The following is a 23,546-nucleotide window of genomic DNA, read 5'->3' as shown; positions in this document are numbered from 1 at the left end:
TATCAACAATCTAAGATATGCAGATGATACCACTCTAATGGCAGAAAGTGAAGAGGAACTAAAGAGCCTCTTGATGCGGGTGAAGAAGGAGAGTGCAAAAGTTGGCTTGAAACTCAACATTAAGAAAACCAAAATCATGGCATCCGGCCCTCTCAATTCCTGGTAAATAGATGGGGAAGAAATGGAGGTAGTGACAGATTTTATTTTTCTGGGCTCCAAGATCACCTCAGATGGGGACTGCAGCCAAGAAATTAAAAGATGCTTGCTCCTGGGGAGGAAAGCTATGGCAAATCTAGACAGCATACTAAAAAGCAGAGACATCACCCTGCCAACAAAAGTGCGTATAGTCCAGGCCATGGTTTTCCAGTTGCAATGTATGGCTGTGAAAGTTGGACCATAAGAAAGCTGAGCGCCAAAGAATTGAGGCCTTTGAATTATGGTGCTGGAAAAGACTCCTGCGAGTCCCTTGGACTGCAAGGTGTTCAAACCGGTCAGTCCTAGAAGAGATCAACCCCGACTGCTCTTTAGAAGGCCAGATCCTGAAGTTGAAACTCAAGTACTTTGGCCACCTAATGAGAAGGAAGGATTCACTGGAGAAGAGCCTAATGCTGGGGAAGATTGAGGGCAATAGAAGAAGGGGACGACAGAGAATGAGATGGCTGGATGGAGTCACTGAAGCAGTAGGTGTGAATTTAAATGGACTCCAGAAGATGGTAGAGGACAGGAAGACCTGGAGGAACGTTGTCCATGGGGTCGCAATGGGTCGGACACGACTTCGCAATTAACAACAACAACAACTAATACTGTATATCCAGTAGTAGGAATACAATTCATAATTTACATTTTTTTTCATTTTCTTTTCTTACAAGGAAACCTATGTGAAAGTAAATTTTATTCTCAGAACTTTGTGATGGAGATTTGGCTGAAAGACATATCTTAATCACCTTCATGGCTGATTGTATGTTTGAATTGCTAATTCCTCACTCTACCTGTTATATAGCATCCTGGTGTGAATATACAATATTATATCTGAGTTGTCCTTGTTACATTTATATTGCATCCAGCAAAAAAACAATGCTTTTCCTTAGATATTATATTCCAGTCATCCCACAAGCAATATTAATGATATTAGTTATTATAATTAGTGCATATGTTTATTTCATATGTAATCTTATATGCTTTTCTGGCTATTTTTTATGTTAAAATAAATGTACTAAATACCTGTACTCTAATTGCATTAATGAAACAAAGAATAACAAACCACAGCCTCCAAATCAGTGAATGCCAACTTCTCCAAGGATCACTCATTAAGATGTGATTCATAATGCAGATGGCATTGATGTAAGGTCTTCCCTGGCACTCATATATGAAGCATGAACTTACACATGAAGAAAGCCTTACAAGAAAATATTGTTTACTCGTGGTTTCAGTATAGGCAATTGTTAGATAGATGAAGTTTAGACCAAAGGTTGGTATTACTTTAGAGGATGAGAATTTGATAAGACAAATTAGAGGTCAAAGTCAAGCTCATATAAGGAGAGTTTATAATGTATTAGTGGAACTGGATTCAGAGACGGAATTAGTCAAAGATTGTATGATAAAATGGGCCCAAAATTTTCAAGAGACGATTTTATTAGATACATGGGAGGCAATTTGGGTTGGGAATGTGAAGTTTACTCAGGCTCAAAATTTAAGAGAAAATTTTTATAAAATGTTTTATAGGTGGCATTTGGATCCCCAAAAATTGTCTCGCATGTATCTTAATTTACCGCCTAAGTGTTGGAGATGTGGTTGCTTGGATGCAACCTATTATCCTATTTGGTGGACATGTAGAAACATAAAAGCTTTTTGGATTAAGATTTGGTGGAACATTCAAAAGATTTTTAAGAGAAAGATAAAGTTTTCACCACAATTATTTTTGTTAGGTATTATTGTAGATTGTGATGTTAAAGAAACTATTTTAATGTTGAATCTTATTACGGCTGCAAGGTTACTGGTTGGGCAATATTGGAGGAAAGATTCTTTGCCCACTATAGAAGAATGGTCGCTTAAAGTTTCTAATTTAGCAGAAATGGGTAAAATTTCTGCTTATTTGAAGGATCATTCACAAGAAATATACATCTCGGTGTGGAGAAGATGGATAAATTATGTACAGAATAAATATGGGATTAGAAAGTATCATTTAGTTTTTGAATAACTCATAGTTTAATGTGGGAATTGTTTATATTGTTATTTTTGTTTTTCTTTGAAATTTTCTTGTATTTGAGTTAAAGTATTTTAGGGATTTGGTTATTGGTATAGTTGATAAGCTTAGCTAGAGTTTGTTTGCTTATTTGTAACCCTGTAATCAGCTCTGGGAAGTGAGGGGGGGGGTAGGGTTGGGGGGGGAGGGAGGGAGGGATATTGTATTGTAATAATTTGTATAAAACTTTTTAATAAAAAAAAGAAAGCCTTAGCTGTATGTGTAAAAGTATCTTCCCTTCTGAAATTTGCCCTCAGTGTACAAAATCCAGGGAAGAAGTTACACTTTCACTGTTTGAAGTGGAGTTTCAACTCCTGTCTCTGCTCTCAGTTTCGAGTAATTAGATTAGTAACGTTTGGAAGAAGGATTACATCATTTTCCAATATATAAGGATGATGTGGCAATAGTATCAACCGCACATCCTACATACACTTCTTTGAAAGGAGGAGACATGTAGAATTGAATACATGATGGCCTCCTCCCATCAAAATAGTTTTTTAATTGCTTGAAGCAAGGATTTGTTTTTTTGTTTTTTTCCATTCGGTTGTGTCAGATTCTCAGAGACTGCCTGAATAAGTCACTACAGTTTTCTTGGCAAGGTCTTTCAGAAGTGGTTTTCCATTGCCTCCTTGCTAGGGCTGAGAGAAAGTGGCTAGCCCAAGGTGTGACATAGCTGGTTTTGTTCTGTACTTCTAAACTTTGACCACTGGTTAATGGAAGCCCAGGAACAGGAAAGTGGGATGTTGTTAATCAATATTATGGGTGTACTCTTTGAAGGAAGCCTGCAAGGTTGCAAATGTTGCTTTTGGTGAACTGCGTATAGAAAATCCACTAGTATAGGTAGGATGGACAATTTTTAGACAGAATCCCGCCTGAAGAGTGGAGCTCCTCAAGTATTATGTCAGTAAACCAGCCAGAACACAATCCAGTCCCAGAACTGATTCTCCAAATCTCTGCTGTCTCAGGCTGAATAAAAAACATTAAGGCCTTGTCTGTCGGTCAAGGAAATCCAAGTTAATAGGCTTGTCTGGCACCAGCACAATACGGGAAACAGACTTCACATCAGTGCACTGTGGGTCTGGTCTGATCAAGAACTTCTGGATTATCTGGAAACAACCCAGAGAAAAATTGCACATTATTTCAGTCTAGTTCTACTTTGCCCTAAATCCATTTACATTACTGATATTTGTTTCCAACCTCCTGACCCATAGCATTTTATGGCAAAATGGTTGCCAGTTGGCAAAGTCGTGAGAATAGACAAGAATTATCTTTTTCTCCTAAGGGCATATCCCCTAATCAATTCATAATTAAAATGGTAGAATTCCCAAATATACCTTCCTTTTCCCCTTTCCTTTCCTTTCCTTTCCTTTCCTTTTCACCATAAAGTTATATTAACATCTTCTGGCATAGGGAAATCTCTACTTCTCCGACTTTTTTGTTACTTCTTTGAATGAGGAACTAGTATTATTGCATCCCTTTCCCTCTATTCCAGCTACCCACCGAAGTTAAATCTATTACGAAGCCAATGGGATAGGAAAGAGAGAATGATTGGTCCCATGAAGACCAAGAAGTCACAGGATTATCAAATATACTATATGCTTGCAGTATTAGATGCAGGTAGTCTTTGACCTATCACTACAATTGGGACCAGAATTTCTGTTGCTAAACAAAATGGCTGTTACAAGTGAGTTAGTCGATTTTGTGACCTTTTTGCCATAATTGGTTCTTAAGTAATTTAGAGAAGAACAACATAGTTGATAAGGGGTCTGGAGGCTAAATCATATGATGAGCAGTTAAGGGAACTAGGTATGTTTAGCCTAATGAAGAGAAGGCTCAAGGGAGACATAATAATAGTCTCCCAATATTTGTGGGACTCTCACAGGGAAAAGGGCATCAATTTATTCTCCATAGCACCTGAAGGCAGAACAAGAAGCAATGGTTGGAAGCTCATCAGAGGGAAATTCAACCTGGAAAAAATGGAGGAATTTCCTGATAGTATGAATAATAATGAATGGAACAGCTTGCCTCCCAGAGTTGTGAGTGCTCCATCTCTGGAGATTTTCAAGAAAACACTGGACAACCATTTGTCTGGGATGGTATAAGGGCTGCTGTGGGCAGGGGGTTGGACTAGAAGACCTCCAAGATCCCTTTCAGCCCTATGATTCTATGATTTGTTAAGTGAATCATGCAGTGGTTAAATGAGTCCAGCTTCCCCCCTGACTTTGCTTGTCAAAAGCTGACCGGGAAGGCTGCAAATGGCAGTCACATGACCCTGGGAGACTGCAACTGTCATAAATACATGCCAGTTGCCAAGCCCCTGAATTTTGATCATGTGACCATAAGGAATGCTGCAATGGTTGCAAGTGCAATGACTGGTTGCAAGTTACTTTTTTCAGGGCCATTGTCACTTTCACCTTCCACCTTCTGGGAAACCACTAAGAAATGTATATTTCCCATTTAAAAAAGTAGTGAGAATTCCACCTATGGACAGAAATCGGATCCCAGAAATTTAGAGTTGGAATTTCACTATATTTTGCAGCTACGATGTCACAAATCATACAGAGGCTGTCCCATGTACCCTTACACACAGAAATTACTTTACTTACCCTGATAAGAGCCAGATGCATTTCAAGTTCAGCAATGCGACGCCCTGCACAGGCACGTACTCCATAACCAAAGGGAATGGAACTGAAGGGGTGAGGAGACACCTCTCTCTGATCTCGCAACCAGCGATACGGCCGGAAGCATTCTGGCTCTGGAAAGTTGTTCTCATCGTGTGAGATGCCGTAGTGAGCCAGGACAAAGAGGCTCTAAGCCACAGAAAATTAGAAAAAAGGATTTCTGAATAAGCCAACGGAGATATACTGGTCTTCAACAAGGTTCTTCCTCAGGCAGATCTATGATGGTGGCAACAAACATGGGCAGAGTCTATAGTGGGATCCCTTTCATGTGGGAGATGATAGAATACTGGTGTTTTTCCAAAATACAAAGGCTGTCAGTAGACAAAGATCAAGCTCTATGGTGTATGTGTAACAGGAACAGAGTCTGTGTCTTCAGCAGCTGTTGGTATTGGCCAAGGAGTGAGTTCTCAGACTGCACAGGTTGTTTTACATCCCATAGAAAAAAATTATCTAAAAAATAAAATTGCTTTCTAATTTAATCTTTGACCCTTATATATTCCAACCTGTCCATTTTCCTAGACTTTGCCTAGCTCTGCCTAGCATGGACTGACATTCCTGGTGGATGCTAGCATTCCTACTATCTGCCTATACTATCCCAATGATAATGTTACGTTTCACATTCTTTCTGGTTACTTAGAGATTTCTAAGAGATTCTGGTTACTTAGAGATTTCCTGGTTGCAAGATCAATAATACACCAGTACTTACATTCTTTGGGAACTTGTATCCTTGAATGACAACTTCCTTCTCTGCAATAATTCGTGCATTGGTGGGGACCACAGGATAAAGCCTATAAAGGGGAAGTGGCAGATCAGTAGGCAGCACGGAACAACAGGAAGACACCCCTAATGACGTAGGCCAAGGGTACGCAACCTCGGCTCTTTTATGACTCATGGATTTCAGCATAGCTGATTCAGAAATCCTGGGAGTTGAAGTCCATGAGTCATAAAAGAGCCGAGGTTGCCTACCCCTGACCTACGCCAGTGATAGCAATCCTTTTGGGTTTGGCATGTTGAAAATTTGGAAAATGCCTACATGGCTCTTCTGGCATGTCACCCTAACCCAATAAAAGAAAAACAATTCTTTCAAATTAATTGATTTTCAAAAAATACACCGTCCAATGTTATATGGCTCTCCAGGATCTGCTGCATCTCCCTTCACTTCAAGCAATGTTTTTCTGTTGACATGTCCCTGAGGCCTACCTATCGGTAAGATAGCTCCAGGTCACCTGAGGTCTTTGTCCTTGAAGTGGCTTTGGAGAATATTCTTTCATGGCCTTTGCAACCTCTGAAAATCATGCAAAAGCATGTACCATGCTCATGTGATTTTTTGAGTCTCCAGAGGCTGTGTGTGTCATAGTTCTAACAGACAGAGAAAATCAAGCAGAACTCCGAGGCTTGCAAGTTCCTCAAAGAACATGTTTATTGATACAAAGTAGTGGCACATCAAAAGTGAAACCAAGTCTGAACAATCCCCAATACCAAGTTAAGAAATCCCACCCCTAAAGCTATGCAAGCTACTACGTTCCCCAATACAACTTCTTGGTGGGCTTTTCATGAAATGCCCAGCCTGCAGTCCCAGGAGCAGCCGATGACCTTGGTTCCCACTGGAGAAAGTCTGTTTTGTCTAGCGAAGCACCTGGTAAACTCCCCTCCCTCCGTGCTATGTGTCAACTGAAAATGAGTAGGGAAAATGGCTGCAACCATGCTCATTTTCAAAGTTGACAATGTGAGAACACCACCCTGTTCTCACATGGCCTTCTCAGCCTCTGAAAATTCATGTGAGAACTGGGCATGCTTTTGAGAATAACTATTGACAGATGTTGGTGAATGAATATTGGTGTCACCCAAAACAGTGTGGTGTGTCATTTTTGACATGTGTCATAGGTTCGTCATCACTGACCTAGGCTTTTTCCACAGGAGGGCTGGCTCTACCCACGAACCATTAGCAGCATTTTTATACTACTGTATGTGTCCTCTCACTCTTTTGAAGCAGACACACAGGTCTGCTGGCCACCAAGGAGTCACAAAAAGTGGCCTGCCCTTTCTCGTTCTTCCCTCCCTCCATTTGTTTGGTACTTTTGCTTTGGGACAGAAGTGGGAGCTCCAGGAGCTGAGGATTCAGTTCCTGCTGATGAGGAACCCTCAGAGCAGAGCTGATTATTGTAGAGCCCCCTTTGTAGTATTTTTGCTGGAGCAGGAGTCGTGTTCATTAGCTTCTGAAGTTAATTGGATAAACATGCAAAGCCTTTTAGAAACTCTAAGGCAGAGATGAGAAGCAATCTGGGGTAGTGGTTAAGAGCATGAGGCTTGAAAACAAGAGACCATGAATTCTGGTCCTCCCTTAAGCACAAAGCCAGCTTGATGACCTTGGGCCAGTTACTCATTCCTAGCCCTAGGAAGGAGGCAATGGCAAACCACTCCTGAAAAACCTTGCTAAGAAAACTGCGGACTAGTCCAAGCCATTGTTACAAGTCAATTCCAAGGCATACAAACAAACAAAAGGGAGAAAAGAACCCTTTTTTTTAGTAAAGAATGCCAGATCCTAAGAGAGCATTATAAAAAGGTGATTATAGTGTGTTGATCTTAACTGGCAGAAAAGTCCTGACCCAGCTACAACTCAGAACAATCTCCTTTCAGACCAATGTAGTCATCAGGAGTCAAGACTACCTTAATGGCAAGCATACACAAATACAAAAGCCACAGAGGCCCCCACAGAAGCATACATGAAAACTGGGGAAAATACTGTACTGGTTTCCTGGGGACTGACAAATATTCTGTTTGTGCTTCCCCATTTCCTGAACACCTCAGGCGTTTCAGAATTTTGCATTCGCAAGGCTTCCAGTCTGCTCTTACATTCTTATGAATACAGGTAGCCCTCGACTTGTAATCAACTTACCTTGGCGTTACTTATAACCCAGATCTGAAGTTCTGACAGTCGCTCCTTCCCCAGCAGTCACAACCTTCAGGCACTCAGCATATGGCTGCACAAGGCTGAATATGAATGCGCTTTGCTACGGTTTTGTTGAAAACTGGCACTTCCAGTTTTCGACAAACTGCACCCATGGCAAGCAATTGATTTGCTTAATGCCCATGGGGATTTGCTTAACAACCACTGCATGAAATTGGATCATAATAACGGTGCAGGCTCCATTCTGGTTGTAACTTGAGAGTTATTGGTAGTTTCTTTGAAACCTTGGGCAAAGAGACCAGGGTACAAAGCTGCAGCAGTGGCTATTCTGTCCTTGATCTGAGGTTTAAGACTGCATCCTGCTTCTTTGCTCAAATACCTGAGAGTCTCCTTGATTACTGCCTTAAGCAGAGGCATCTTGGTGATGTTTTTGGCTTCAGGGATTTGGCCTGTGGGTAGTTCTTTGGCTATTTCCTGGTACAAAGCTTCCTGGATGTCTGGATTTTTAGCCAGATGGTACAAACACCAAGACAGAGTATTGGATGTCTGAAAAGACCAAACAAGAGAGTGAAAGTGACAGGCATTTGCTCTGGGCAGGGGAATGAACACGTATGAGTGATGACATCATCACAAATGCTGTGACTTATGTCTTGTGTCAGGCACTGGGATGCACATGTATAAAGTCATTTGCATGATGATTTCACTGTAGGTGTGTCACTGCTGCAAATTGCCACAGGTGCATCGCTTGTGAAAATGGTCCCTCTGGGTAATAATCCCTAGACAGGATCTTGGAACAGAGGTGGGTTCTCAGAGTCCTGTTATAAAGGTTAGATTTTCAGAACCAAATTTCTCTCCCAACACTGTATGATAAATAAAACATGGCAGTTTGCTATACTGACACATTCCTCAAAATTAGAAATGTAACTGTCCCCCTTCTTTTTTTTTCCAATGAGCCTATCTGTTTCTGATAGGCCAGTGGTGGCGAACCTACGGCACGGGTGCCAGAGTCAGCACTCAGAGCCCTCTCTGTGGGCACACGCACCGTCGTCCCAGTCCTAGGCCTTCACTGGGTTTTATAAAACCTTTTCGCTTTAGGCCTCTGCCGTGTACAAAAAAAAAAAAGTTTAAATCAATCAGTTAATTTCAACTTCTCGCAGGAAAAAAAAAAGACCTTGCAAAGTTGGAATTGATTGATTGAACTTTTTAGTCCCACCCAGTCTGCTGTTACCACCGCAGTCATGCCCACCCAATGGGCCACACTCAGCCAAGGGGCCACTTCCACTCGGCATCCGACGATGCATAAGTGGGTTTTGGGTTGCAGTTTGGGCACTCGGTCTCTAAAAGGTTCGCCATCACTGTGATAGGCTGTTCTTGATGAATTTGTAGAGAGTTCCCCTTACAATTCAAGCTTATTCCTAAGTCTGAATCTCTAATTTAGAAGAAGGATGGAATACGAATGAGGTAATTAAATAAAAATGCTATACAAGATATTCAAAGTCAAGGCTTGTAAGATTTTTCAGATATTCACTCACACTGATAAGGAAGATTAAAAAAGGAATCTTATTCTCAGCCACAGTCCTCAAACCTTTGTAACAGCTGATTTTTTTCCAGACATTTGGGGGAAGTCTCATTGTTCAGGGTAGAACTCACGCTTTATACAGAACAGGCAACAGGTTCAAAATGATATTACTCAAGCTTAGAGAATCAGAAAACAGGATAGAAAGGATCTCTGGAAACCAGCAAACTATTATCACTTAAAATGCTAACAACTGTGCATCACCATCAGCCTTGTGGAGGGTGTTAGTACAAAAATATAGTAAATAAAACAGACAATTCAGCAAGTAGACAAAAGAATCTGACTTTGTACAAAATAGCTTCCTGTGTGTTTATGCTCTAGAACAGTGATGGTAAACCTTTTAGAGTCTGAGTGGCCAAAACCTGGCCCCGCCCTCACTCCACCCCCTGCCCCACCCCTGCTCTGCCTCATCCCCGGGCCTGAAATAGAGGCCCTGGTCTTGACTTCAGCCCTAGTGCCACTACTGCTACTCAAAAAGACCACTTCACACCATTTGCCCTGCAGCCTAGCAGTCCCCAGGATCTGCCACATACTGCTTACGTTTAGGTGATGTTCTCTTTCTGTTGACAGGCCCCTGCGGTCTACCTGAGGCTGCTCTGGGTTGCAGGAGGCTTTTGATCTTGAAGCAACTGCAGAGAATCGTCTCCTGTGGCTTCTGCAGCCTCTGAAAATTGTATGAAAGCATGCCCCATTCTAACATGATTTTCAGAAGGTCCAGCGTCTGTACGACAGCACCCCCCCCCCGCCTACTCTCTTCAGAGTCAGAATATCACATGACAACCAGGCATGCTTTCAAGAAAAGTTGCCAGCTCTTAGTGAACATGGGCAAAATACTGTGGTGTGTCATCTTTGACACTTATGTTATAGGTTGCCCTCACTGTTCTAGTGCATATTTGGGCTTTTAAGGAGCATTGTGAGGAATATAGGCTGATTAGCAGGTGACAACATGCTCAACAACATTACAAGCCTTTGCCATCACTTTTGCTCAAGCATCCGGGCACCCTTATAGGAAGAATAGGAAGTCAATGTCCTACCGTGTCAACACCAGCCAATAGCAGCTCAGCTATGCTTCCATATATTTCTTCATGACTAAGCTGCCCACTGGCAAGCAAGTATGTCAAGTATCCTGAAACTTCTTCACCCCGTTCCAGACGCTTCTCTAAATCCAAAGTCTTCCGATCAATCAGTTTTTTTCCTATAGCATGAAAGAGCTTCAGTTACTCAGTATTGAGACTAGCGAGACTAGCAAGACAATAGCCATTACAATGGACAGATTTTCATCCATTGATTCCTTGGCTGTACAAAGCAGCTTAAAGAAAATATAAATTCCCCAAGAAGAACACAAGACAAATGTCAGCTCCTTCTGTGACATCAAGCTGATTTGACCAAAACTCCAGAGAATTATTCCCAAATCCCTCTCGCTCACGTACCAAAGGCAAAGATAATATCCCAGCCTTGTAGGTAGCGGTCAAAGAAAGGCAGCATATTCCGTGTCCATTTGGGTAGGAAGGTGACAAAGACAGAATTCTTGAACATATATCCAATAGCATCAATGAATTTTTTTGTTTCAACGGGTATCTGTTTCTCTAGACAGCCAATGCGGGTCTCAAAGAGAATATAGGAGATACCTGGAGATGAAAAAATACAGTTGAATCATGTAATTATGCAAAATGGAAGCCAGTAGGAAAAGAAAGTTGAAGTCTAGAAAGAAATGGGTCAGATAAAGATGTGATGTGGGAAGAATGCCATTTGTCATAATGAAAGCTATTGTGGTTATGCTTCTGATTTGTACAGAAATACTGAAATGGATGGCAGTCCAGTGGGCAGGATACATACAATGGCCATACTGATAACTAGACAATATTTGTAGACAGTGGACTCAAACTCTCCAGGGAGTGATATTCTCTCTGCTTGGAAGCATGGTGTCTGTTCTGAAGGCTCTATCTCATAAATGAAAATGGGAATCTTTACTTGAATCTTGTGATAAATTGCTTTGGCTGAATCCTACTGGTCAACTTTCATCCCCTTTATGTCTTTGTGGGAATAGATAGAGTAGATAGATAGATAGATAGATAGATAGATAGAGAGATAGATAGATAAATAGAGACAGACTGTATAGATACATAGATAGACTGTGTAGATAGGCTGTGTGTATGTGTATGTGTATATATATATATTGTGTATATTGTGTATATATATAATTTGACACGGGAGAAAACCCAAATAACCAAAGACCTATATATATATATATATATATATATATATATATATATATATATATATAATATATATTATATATATATAGGTCTTTGGTTATTTGGGTTTTCTCCCGCGTCAAATTGGAAGTGTCTTGGCGACATTTCGACAAAGTCTCATTCGTCATCTTCAGGCTGGTGTTTTCGGCTTCGTGCTTCTAGGAGCACATAGTCTATCTACACTATTGATGTATCTATAGTCTGTCTGACTACCTACCTACCTACCTACCTACCTACCTACCTACCTACCTACCTACCTACCTACCTATCTATCTATCTATCTATCTATCTATCTATCTTTTGTTTCATTTGGTGATATTACTGCAGCCACCTGATTCCTGTTTTCCTTTTCCCTATCTCTACAATGTCACAGCTTGATCTACAGTATAGGCAATGTTTCTTTCTTTTATTATTTGTCCACAGCAACCCAGGAAGGCCTGTTAGGTCCTTCTTTATATTTAACATGTATGTTTTAAAGAGTACAAGTAGATCAGCTTTCCAGATGGCAGGGGAATGAAAATAATTAGGCTTGGCCAACTGTATTAAAAGGCATACATTTTTGTGAGTGGCAGATTGGTCTTCCCCTTTCTTTCCCCTCTGTCTCACCCAAATTTCAATCCTACATACCTTCAACATCAACCTAGTCATTTTGTGCCTCTGATGAAGTAAGCTGAAGGTTACGCCTTTTAATAAAATGTGTCAAAAAGGAATGTACTACTAGATTTTTCCTGCTTTTTGGCCCTCATAGACTAACCAATTTTCTTCCTACAATGTCTATAATGAGGAACAGCTAAGCAGGAGGAATGTAATCTTCCCCCTCTACTGCAGTTCTAAACAAAATATTTCTGCATGCAACCTTTTCTTCTGGTACAACCACAATCTTAAGAAAAGGAGTTTTCTTCATGAAATTTGTGGAGGAAGGAAGAAACAATTTCCCCCTTGGTGCATGCAGCAGTGATGATGTTCAGCTTTACATTTGATCCTACTTCCTTTTAAAACCCAAGCCAATCCAAATCCTGCCTGGAATCACAAGATCTTATATTCAGCTTTATTGTGACTGTGCTCACATGATACACTGAACCACAAAGCAGCCAGACCCATTTGTGGCTATTTTATTGTTTCGTGTCATAGAACTTCCCAAAGCTCAGATGATTCAGAAACAAGTGGCTAAACAAGTCATAATAACATCCCGTACAAGAAAGAGCCTCAGAAATAAAAGAACTCCTAGCTCATTCGTGGCATCACCACAAGCTACAAACATACTGTACCTTCTAAAGCAAATTGGTACAGCAGGTTGGCCATATCTTCAACTTTTACTCCTGAGGCACTTTTTCTTCTCTCGTCTTCAAGGTACACTATGAGATCAGACACCACTTCATTCAGGGAATCTGCATACAGCATAGCCTCTGAAGGCTTGAGCATCCTCTTGTTCAACACTTGCCGAAGACGGTGCCACCGTTCTCCATCCCTAAGAATGTGAGAGATGTTTTGTTAGCCCTTTGAATGAGTCCAGACAGGAAACCAAAACTGCGAATACTAATACTATCTGGCTCAGTGGTTAAAGACACTGAACTTGTCAGCTGGAAAGTTGACAGCCCAGGTTCAAGACCTGAGTGCCACACAACTGGGTGAGCTCCTCGTTCTTGCGCCAGCTCCTAGCAGTTTGAAACCATGTGAATGTGACCAGATTAATAGGTACCACTTCGGTGGGAAGATAACAGCATTCCGTGTGCCTTTGGCGTATAGCCACACTGGCCGCATGACCATTTGGACAACGCTGGCTCCCTCAACCAAGAAACAGAAATGAGCACTCTGCCCTAGAATCAAACACAACTGGACAGGAAAACCTTTACCTTTACTTTATTGTAAGGTTACAGTAAGAGAATCTTGCAGGTCTGACAGCACTTCTCTCTTCCCTTCCCTTCCCTTCCCTTTCTACAAAAGTAGGGGGGGTCAATTTTGAGATGCTTTATTAAATTACATTTCTGGTTTGGGCTTAGTTTCGGCTCTTCCTCCTGTCTTTCTCCTTCAGAGGCTATCTACATGAGGGTTACAATATTCTCACAGCCCACTACACATTTGGAGCATGTGTGGAATCAGATGCATTACTAGAATCTATTCAGAGAGTTCACTAGCAGACTCAACTAAACCAGCTAGGTGTGGTTAAGTCTCTATTTTGTTTGTAGGGGTTCTTTTACATGCGCACATACACACACCAGACACACTTTCTAGAGTTTTTTTTCCTCTTTATTTTTTATTTTCCAGGTATAGTAAATTTTTCTTCTTTTTCTCTTCAAGGCACCTTTTTGTTATAACAGGTTAGGCATCTGTATATTGTATATACATATGTTTTGTTTTATATGTTTGTGAATATATCTACACACACATAAGCATACATCCCACATTCCCCACAAGTTATGAAGTTTCTTTTAAAAAAAGATTAATTCTACTCTTTTTGAAATTTAACAGAAATAACTTGCACAATAGCAACCATAAGAGTTATAATCTAAATGAGAGAGGGTGCCAGCTGATTAGAAGACATTTGGAGAATTTGCACAGTACTGTTATTTAGGCCAAAGACCTACAGTATTGCTAAGACTTACCGTACATGACATTTCTGAAAAATACTGTTTAAATACTATTTATATCTTCTCCTTTATAAATCCAAACAGTGGCTGCACAAGCCATGCTCAGAAATTAGCCCTAAGAAGCACAGAGTTTAATTCAGCTTCCCCAAAGAAATGAGTTGCTCTGAGTAATTATGCAAGCATTCTCAGGAATTAGAATGAAATGTGAGCTGCTGTTCCAAATATCTGAAAAACATAATACCTTCCATGATTGCTAGGCAGGCTTGAGTTAAGTTTTCTTAATTTTGCCTAAGGAAAGGTGCACATTTCATCGTACAGTTTGTGCTGGAAGCTAGCCAATATAGTAATTAACTTTTTTGAGGGACAGCAATTGATTCATTTTCATTCTAATGTGCAGATTATAGATAAGCCTTGGGCGTACCTGCAAATCTATGTGAATTCATATTAGAAGTCTCTTTCTTTGTTTAATTTCTGGATAGATTTGTGGTAGATAACTGCTTGACACTCACTCAGTGAAGGGGCCATACGATAAGTGCCGTACATCTCGATGTTCCTTCCAAAGGACCATGTCACTCCGTATTGGGTATTTTCCTTCCTGACGTAACAGCTCCTCTAAGATTTCTGGACTTCCAATATTAATATTCAAATAAGGACCATAAACAGTCTTCCACATGGGTCCATATCTTTTCTTGTAAATGAGCTAAAATAGAAAAAGTAATGATGACATTTAGAGGTTGTCAAAAAAAATGGTGTGTGTGTGTGTGTGTGTGTGTGTGTGTGTGTGTGTGTGTAGGTCATTCACTGGTCAATGGAATAATTGTGTGGAGTCAGCTATTCAGACTGATCCAGTTTTTCAGGCTAGAAATCAGTCTGGAGCCTTGGCAAATAGAAACCTTTATTCTTTCTCTTCACCTGCGCTCCCTCCCTCCCTCCCTCCCTCCCTCCCTCCCTCTCTTTCTCTCTCTCAGCTTAGCAAGAGTGGCAGATAAATTAGAGGTTGAGGTCTGTCAAAACTATTGCCAATCCCAGCAGTGTTAGCCTCCTGGATGGCTTTTCTCTTTCCCCTCACGAAATATGAGCACTGCAGCAAAGGTGTGTGTGTGTGGGGGGAGAAATCAGGAAAGAAACAAGATTGGGGTGGGAGAGGAGACACAGCTGCTGACTGTGGAATGTCAAACTCAATACTAAAACGATTGGTTTATGTTAGGGATGAATGCTAGTGATTTGAAACATTTGAAACATTTCTCTTTTGAATTGCAGGCAACCCCCGTAACCAGTTTCTGCACTTGCCTGTTCCTTTGTCCAAAAGCTCAACCTGAGCTGTTTCTTAGAATAGGGATGAAATAGATCTGAAGATTGGCTTTTACACTGAGTTCTCATTTGTATGAACATTTAAGGAAAGAATCACAATTTTTTTTTCTCTTCTGTGGGGAGCTTCAATGATATCCAAATTTATCAATGTATATTTCTAGCTAAACACCGGATTATCATTTACATGATTTTATATCAAACCCAGAATGTATTAATGTTCTCCAAAAGCAAGCCTCTAGGGCAGTGGTTCTCAACCTGTGGGTCGCGACCCCTTTGGGGGTCAAACAACCCTTTCACAGGGGTCGCCTAAGACCATTGGAAAACACATATTTCCAATGGTCTTAGGAACTGAGATTCCACTCTGCATCTGTCTCCGCATGACCTCCTCCGCCATTTGCAGAGAGAGAGAGAGAGAGGCACTTTCGCTTCCCTTCTCTCTCTCTCTCTCTGTCTCAGGCGGACTTACCTTCTGCAGGGCTCCTGATTGGCCCTGCGCCCGGGTGCCCCGCCCCCTGGGAGAAGCGTGGCCAGGGCCTCGTGGCCTTGGAGCTGCCTGGGGAAGCCCCGGGATCCCTGCTGGGAGCAGCCCGCTGGAGGCTCTGCTGAGCAGGCCAGCCCTCCTGTAAGCCGCAGCCCAAGGGAGACCAGCCCCTGAGATCCCCAGCCAGCCCGACCATCGGCTTTGCTGGCTGGGAAGGCGCGCTGGAGTCCAGGCTGCCAGGAAGGAAGAAGGAGATGCTGCAATGGTAGGAGAGGAGAGCCTCCTCCTGGGGCCCGGCGTTGGTGGCGGCTTCCTTGCTCTCCTCTTCCTCCTCCCCTTCTTCCTCCTGCTGCCCTCCCAGGCAGCTCGGGCGGGCGCTGGGACAAGGGGGGTGCCTGGGGGGAAGTAGCCGGGCTGGCGGAGGAGCTGGCAGGGGCCGCGTGGCACCAGCCCCCACCGTGGCTCCATTGATGGGTGGAGGGTGCGGCAGGGCAGTGGGGAGTCCTGGCAGGGGACCCCCAACGATGCAGCCGTGCCGCCGCCACCGGAGCCGCTGCCTCTCATCCTGCTCCCCCTCCCCACCCATTCGGCTGAGGATGCGGCGAAGGCCAGGCCAGAGGAGCAGGGACTCCTAACGATGCTGCCGTAAGAGAGAGAAAGAGAGAGAGGAAAGAGAAACAGGAAAAGAGAGAAAGAGAGAGAAAGAGGGAGGAAACAGAGAGAGAGAGAGAGAGAGAGAGGAAAAAGAAAGAGAGAGAGAGAAGAAAGAGAAAGAGAAAGGGGGAGAGGAAAGAGAAAAAGAGAGGAAAGAGGGGAAAAGAGAGTAAAGAGAGAGAGGAGAGAGGAAAGAGAGAAAGAGAGAGGAAAGAGAGAGGAAAGAGAGAGAAAAACAGGAAAAGAGAGGAAACAGAAAGAGAGAGGAAAGAGAGAGAGAAAGAAAGAGGAAAGAGAGAGAGAAGAGAGAGAGAGGAAAGAGAAAGTGGAGAAACTGGGGCATAACATTCCCTCCTAGCTGCAAAGTTGGTGGCTAATGGCATGGGATGATGGAAGTCCTGTGTCTTCACCCCAAACTTTGCATATCTTTACTCTTTGTTCTCACCTGATGTGACTATTCTTAAAAATAGTGATGACCCTTGATTTTAATTGGCCTAATTTTTGGAATAATTCACAGCCAGCCTCATACACTAAGCTATTTAGTTATTACACAGATTCTCGGTAGCTAGGAGAGACTGGCAGCTTTCCCAAAAATAAATTGTTTCAACAAAAACAGCCTTTGTTTTTTGTTCCTAGCAAAACCAGTTTTACTGTTGAGTTCAATGGATGTCCCTGACGTCCAATGTCTGTATAGCCTGTGATGTCAAAAAGCCATTATTGTGCTTATCAGATTATGATATTTGTTTATACTTTGGTGTTCTAAAAACACACAAAGAATCTCCAAAATGAAGTTTAATAAAATATAACGATATTTGCTGAATTTTTGTTGCATCTTGGTAAATTGTGTTTGGCATTTATTTCCCTATAAGAGCACATTATGGATTCTGTAGTAAAGCCAACTAATTGCACATGCTGTTTTTCAAACATGATAATTCCCAGCCCATGTTTAGTACGTGTCATGTGTTATCTGCTGTGGTGCAATAAAATTGCCTTTTAAAAAATTCTTTCTATTAGTTTGGAATCCAGCACTTTAATCTGTACATCTGAACTTCTTGCAACATTTTGTTAGGGAAAGCAGAGAAAACAAGTTAAATTCTGAACAATCAGGTTGGTAAGTAGCCTGTGCTGACAGAGGAGTTCAAATACTTGGTCATTTGTCTTGATTTTAAGTGAAAAGGCAGATGAAATATTTATTCTGGCCTACCCACTGGGTCCATTTTCTCTCTTGAGAATTCTTCCAATATCCCTTTTGTATATGGAATCAAAAAACAGAAGGCATCTAGTAGGATCTGTTGTAATTAACACATTTATTTAAATTAACTTTTTGTGAACAGAGTCCTGGTTTTTCACTGCCATAGACTATCACTGCTCTTTTATCATGTTTATACTTAGTGTAAAGGAGGGAAACATTATCTTTTTCCTCCAGTAGATGGTCACATTCCTGGAGGACACTTTCTCTTTTTCATATCAAAAATGCTAATAATGAATAGTACTGAAATCAATTGAATCGAATCGAATAGTAAAGTGGATGGACTCAATCTTTTCCTAGTTCTAATTCACATTCTTCTAACTTTCCTTTTTCTCAGGTAATTTCTTATCTCCTAGTCCCTGAGCACCCTGCAAAGGCAAAAAAATGAGTTCAGTGATGATGATGATGATGATGATGATGATACAAAAACCTACAAACAGAAATAAAAAGACTGTGGCAAAAGCAAGCAAGGGTAGTACTAATAGCAATAGGCGCCTTGGGTGCAATCCCAAAACAACTGGAGCACCACTTGAACACAATTGGCATTGACAAATTCGCTATTAGTCAATTGCAAAAGGCGGCCTTGCTAGGAACTGCTTCCATCCTGCGACGATACCTGTAACACCATCAAACATCCACATCTGCCTATCCCAGATCCTTGGTAAGGACTTGATAAGTAGACAAAATGCCAAATCCAGTCTGATCATCTGGCTGACTGTGCGATGATCAATAATAATAATAATAATAATAATAATAATAATAATAATAATAATAATGATAATGATAATGTTGGAAGGCACCTTGGAGGTCATCGAGTCCAACCCCCTGCTCAGGCAGGAAACCCTACACCATTTCAGACAAATGGCTGTCCAGTCTCTTCTTAAAAACGTCCAGTGTTGGAGCATTCACCGCTTCTGGAGGCAGGTTGTTCCACTGGTTAATTGTTCTAACTGTCAGGAAGTTTCTCCTGAGTTCTAGGTTGCTTCTCTCTTTGGTTAGTTTCCACCTGTTGCTTCTTGTCCTGCCTTCAGGCGCTTTGGAAAATAGCTTGATTCCCTCTTCTTTGTGGCAGCCCCTGAGATATTGGAACACTGCTATCATGTCCCCTCTCGTCCTTCTCTTCGTTAAACTAGACATACCCAATTCTAGCAACCGTTCCTTATATGTTTTAGCCTCCAGTCTCCTAATCATCTTTGTTGCTCTTCTCTATACTCTTTCTAGAGTCTCAGCATCTTTTTTACATCGTGGGGACCAAAACTGGATGCAGTATTCCAAGTGTGGTCTTACCAAGGCATTGTAAAGTGGTATTAATACTTCACATGATCTTGATTCTATCCCTCTGTTAATGCAGCCCAGCACTGTGTTGGCTTTTTTGGCAGCTGCAGCACACTGCTGGCTCATATTTAAGTGATTATCCACTAGGACTCCGAGATCCCTCTCACAGTTACTACTAAGTTTATGACTTGAGGAGACCATTGGAACTTAGGACACAGGAGTAGTTTAATTCCATTTTAAAGTATGAAATCATGGGGTATTATCCATTTAAAAAGCCTACAGCATGGGTATCAAACTCGCCATGGCATGTGACGTGTTGTGACGTGTCGTGACTCTTTTTGCATTGCCAGCAATGGGGTGGGTACAGCTTTGCTATGATGAAACTGGCCCATGGGCTGGCAGTTTGACACCCCTGGCCTACAGTGTCAACATCTGTAGGAAGTTACAGGCCCTCAATATCCTTAATTTTATTGGCTTTAGTATGTATAGGAAGAGGTAGAAATGATGATTTATGTAGTGCTTTAACATTTACATCTTCTTTTTTAGCATACTTTCTATGTTTTTCAGAAGACAACCTATTACCTGGCTTCACACATCACAGCAAACCATTAATCAAGGCTTGTTGAAAAAAGCCAGAATTAACTAAATTTACTATATATATTAAGTCATGAATCAGATAACAAGTCAAAATGTCTGAGCACCGAAGAAACTAAGCCAAAACCATACAAACCAAATTTGGGTTTAATCTATGTCCTATTTCATAATGTTTCTTTTTTATTTGCATAACCTGTGATGGATACAGATTCAGAATGGAAAGGAAAAGTAATCTTGATCATAGCCGAGGAGATCCTTCCCCATCTGATGCCCTTCAGATGTTTAGGACTTCAATCCACTTGCATCAAGATGGCTATTGAAATGTAATTATATAAGATGAGGCAACCAGAATGATTAGATAGAAAAGAAATATTATATTGATGTGATCATTATTTCTAGGAATATTGGGGAAAAAATCATATATGTAATTGTTATTTATCAAAATAATAAGAACTGTATTATTTCAAGGTTTGCAAAGAAGACATTTTGGGGAAAAGTGGAAATCAACTATATGTAGTATACAGTGGTTTTTTTCTAAAAAAAAAAAAAAAAAAAAAAAGGTGCCGGAACTCACACATGTCATACAACCCGCCTTGCCTACCCTACAAGGTTCCATCCAAAAAAGATGCAGGAATTCCGTTCTGGGCGTTCTATGAAAAAAAAAAAAGCCCTGATACTATGTGGATTATGGCTTATAGAAACCATTTGTTAATGATTTTTCTTTACAAATATAAACCAGCAAACACACTGTTTACCAACTATTGAGTGATTTATGTTTTAAAAAATCAATAAAATATATAGGGGGGGGGGGAATGAAATGTAATTATTTGATGTCAGGTTAACTGAACTCTTGAGGGCATCAACAGGAAAATTTGTCCTGGAGCAATGTTCCACTTGAGGAAAATACAAAGCATCTGCAGATGTAATCTGCAAGCCAATACAAATTTATTTACATTTGATTAGTATAAAAATGACACACCTCTGAGCAGATACATAAAATTATCAAGGGATCCTCTAACCATTTGAAACTTAAGTTTTAATTTCTGGTTGCGTACAAGGCCTAGAAGCGTGAACTTTCCAAATGCCTCTTGAAACCTGTCCCTTCTGTCACATGTTTTGATTGACAGGAGTCATTGTTTTAAGAGGGAGAATACTTTCTCCTGGCTCAACTCTTTATTTTTTCACCTGTTGAGTTCCAGAAGCAGTGCCCTCTATGCCATTGATATTGGAATGCTGAGGCCAGGCAAGATTTCAGTTTGATCTACCGATAGTCATCTCCCAAATTCCGCAAATGTGGCTTGGGCAGAAGGGACTTTAAACTCAAGTACATCTGAACATAAGCAAAGTGGCTTTCTCCTCATTCCATCCTGATCCTCTCTAAGAAGCTTCTGTGGTTAATAATACCATGAGCTGGGTCACACCGAAGCAGCAAAAACAGAGCTCCATTCTATGGTGCTCAACTCTACGGTGCTCAACTTAACTCCAGCAGCACCTCCAGGGCCAGTTGTCGCCTGCCGGCATTTTCCAAACGACAATCATTTGGCTTGTCCGCTCATCCCTAGACTGCCATGCAGCCTTCTGGCTACTTGAAACGAACGATGTAGGTAAGAGCGCCAAGCTATTCCCTCCGGAGGACCTCCCCTCCCACCGCCCCGGAGACATCCGCGGTGGCCTCCCAGTTACACAACGCCCTGCGCGGGTCCTCACCTGAAGCTGGTGCGTGTGCAACAAGTAGCCTCTCATGAAGAGCCAATAGAGGCTCGCAAGAGATCCCGTTCCGGGCAACTCCTCCGGTCTCTTTAGCTGCTCTTCATGCCGGGGGACCGCAGCTGCCTCCGCAGCGCTAGAAGTAGCCCTCCAAAGGGTAGCGGGGCGGGGTACTCCGGGCGGCGACTGCAGGCAGCGCCTCAATATCCCGGCAAAGCAGCCCCACTTCGCCATAGCGCGACTGGACGACTAGCCGAGAAGAAAGTGGAAAACAGTGAAAGGAAGTTGACTTCCAGCCAAGCGCGGGAGGAGCTGTCCAAGGACGTAAACGTGAAGAGGAAAAAAAAAAAAAAAAAAAAGTAGAAGCGGGCGGACACAGTTAATAGCCATCGATTCTTCGTTGACTCGCTTTCCCAAGAGGCTGTGGGCGGGACGATTCAGGGTCAAAAACACCCTTCCCCGCCCATAAGCTGTCGGATCTAGATACTTAGATATGATTACGTTGGTGATGTTTTGAATTACGATGCCCAGTTCTACCAGTTTTGGAAGATTCGGCACTGCGATACTGGGATCGCGAGTTTCTTCCCAGGATCAGAGCAAAGGCCTCTCTGACAATACCTTCCGATCAAAACCCCCCTCCCGTTCCTCTCCCTGCGTTCTTCGTTCAGCCTATTAAGGGACAATTCGCATTGTGGGCAGCCGAAAATTTAGTATGGTATTGCCCTAGCACAGGGGTCTTCAAACTTGGCCCTTTTATGACTTGTGGACTTCAACTCCCAGAATTCCTCAGCCAGCGTGCCTGGCTGAGGAATTTTGGGAGTTGAAGTCCACAAGCCACAAAAGGGCCAAGTTTGAAGACCCCGCCCTAGCAAATCATACTGAGATTCTAGACTACTTTCGGTTTAGAGTGGGTAGAGGAAAAATGTAGCAAAACAAACCGGAGGAGCAGCACAATTCAGCATCTTAATCCTGAATCCTGTCTCTGAATTGAAGCAAAACACGTATGTAGCATTTGTAAATGGAAAGATTCCTAAAAGGTTTCCCAGTATTAGGTTTAATTTTACCAGAGAAACCTCATTAAAAAGGTGAGAGTTGCTGGCATACTGAAGCAATTAAAGGATCAGATTTTCTCTGAAGTCAGTACAATAAATAAGTGGCAAATTCTCTTTTTGTGCTTCCTTCTTTCAGCTTCTCCCATGAAAATATGTGAACTCATGGTCTAGCTAAAACAATGCATCTGGCCTGTAACTTTTTCCAACATGTTTTTTCAACTTCCCAATCTACCCTGCAGTCCTGAGATTTTGTGGTGACCTTCACCCACCCGTTGACATCCAAACCTTGCTTAGATTTTTTTTTTTTTTTTGAGATCAGTGATGTGCTGCCATTTGCTGTGACATCAGTAAGCATCAGAATGACTGAAAACGGAAAACAACATCCAAGTTAGTAAGCTCATTCGGCATCAATAACCTGAGGGCAGACAAAGTCATAAAAGAATTCTACCAGTTCAGACTTGCTAGATGTCTTCAGATTTCCTTTGAATAGCAGTACTCTCCATGCCCACAAAGATGTTTTATGATGGCATCACTTTCTATAAGCAGGGAGAGGACTTTGCTTTTGGAATAATTAAATTAGAAATTGAATCCGTATGTGTTGTGCCCTGAGCCTGCAGAAGCAGGCTTGGGATGTTGCATGGGTCCTGGGCATTTCAAAACTGCCCGGGACCAGACTGAGCGGCGTCAGCATTGTGCGCATGCGCAAGGCGTTGGCTGCCCGGGACCAGACAGAGCGGTGCCAGCCTTGTGCGCATGCGCAGGGCACGAAAACGCTCTGTTACTTTGTTTGCCATTGTCCGGGTCTCCGGACACATAAAAAGAGGCCTGCGTGCCGTTTGTTGTTGTTTCAACTGCACCATGTGTATTCATCATTCGCCTGCGAACTAAGGACTTAACACTGGCAATGAAGGTGGGATGCTTTACAAGCTGAAGAAAAGAAAGTTTTAAAGACTTACCCAGGAAGTCCTGAAGA

General features: G+C 41.9%; 1 protein-coding gene across 1 annotated transcript; it reads right to left on the bottom strand.

Moving 5' to 3' along the window:
- Positions 1–2,706: 2,706 nt before the first annotated feature.
- LOC120318333 (sterol 26-hydroxylase, mitochondrial) lies at positions 2,707–21,924 on the bottom strand. The gene is made up of 9 exons (XM_039365798.1): positions 21,522–21,924; positions 14,760–14,950; positions 12,931–13,130; positions 10,838–11,035; positions 10,442–10,602; positions 8,211–8,377; positions 5,630–5,711; positions 4,849–5,052; positions 2,707–3,348 (listed from the first exon to the last, which is right to left on the bottom strand). The coding sequence occupies exons 1-9, from the start codon at positions 21,753–21,755 to the stop codon at positions 3,223–3,225; spliced, it is 1,563 nt and encodes a 520-aa protein (XP_039221732.1). The 5' UTR covers positions 21,756–21,924; the 3' UTR covers positions 2,707–3,222.
- Positions 21,925–23,546: the final 1,622 nt, after the last annotated feature.

This window comes from Crotalus tigris, unplaced genomic scaffold (genome assembly GCF_016545835.1).
Source record: "Crotalus tigris isolate CLP2741 ecotype Arizona unplaced genomic scaffold, ASM1654583v1 scf7180000020184.803716, whole genome shotgun sequence".
Classification (NCBI taxonomy): Eukaryota; Metazoa; Chordata; class Lepidosauria; order Squamata; family Viperidae; genus Crotalus; species Crotalus tigris.
Note: the sequence above shows the minus strand (reverse complement) of the source record. Positions and strands in the feature narration are given on the sequence as shown.

Coding starts and splice junctions, on each gene's coding strand:
- LOC120318333 (XM_039365798.1), bottom strand. CDS start 21,755: ATGGCGAAGTGGGGCTGCTTTGCCGGGATATTGAGGCGCTGCCTGCAG. Junction 14,951..21,521: donor TGCACACGCACCAGCTTCAG/GTGAGGACCCGC, acceptor TTTCTATTTTAG/CTCATTTACAAGAAAAGATA. Junction 3,349..4,848: donor TGCATCTGGCTCTTATCAGG/GTAAGTAAAGTA, acceptor GGTTGTTTCCAG/ATAATCCAGAAGTTCTTGAT.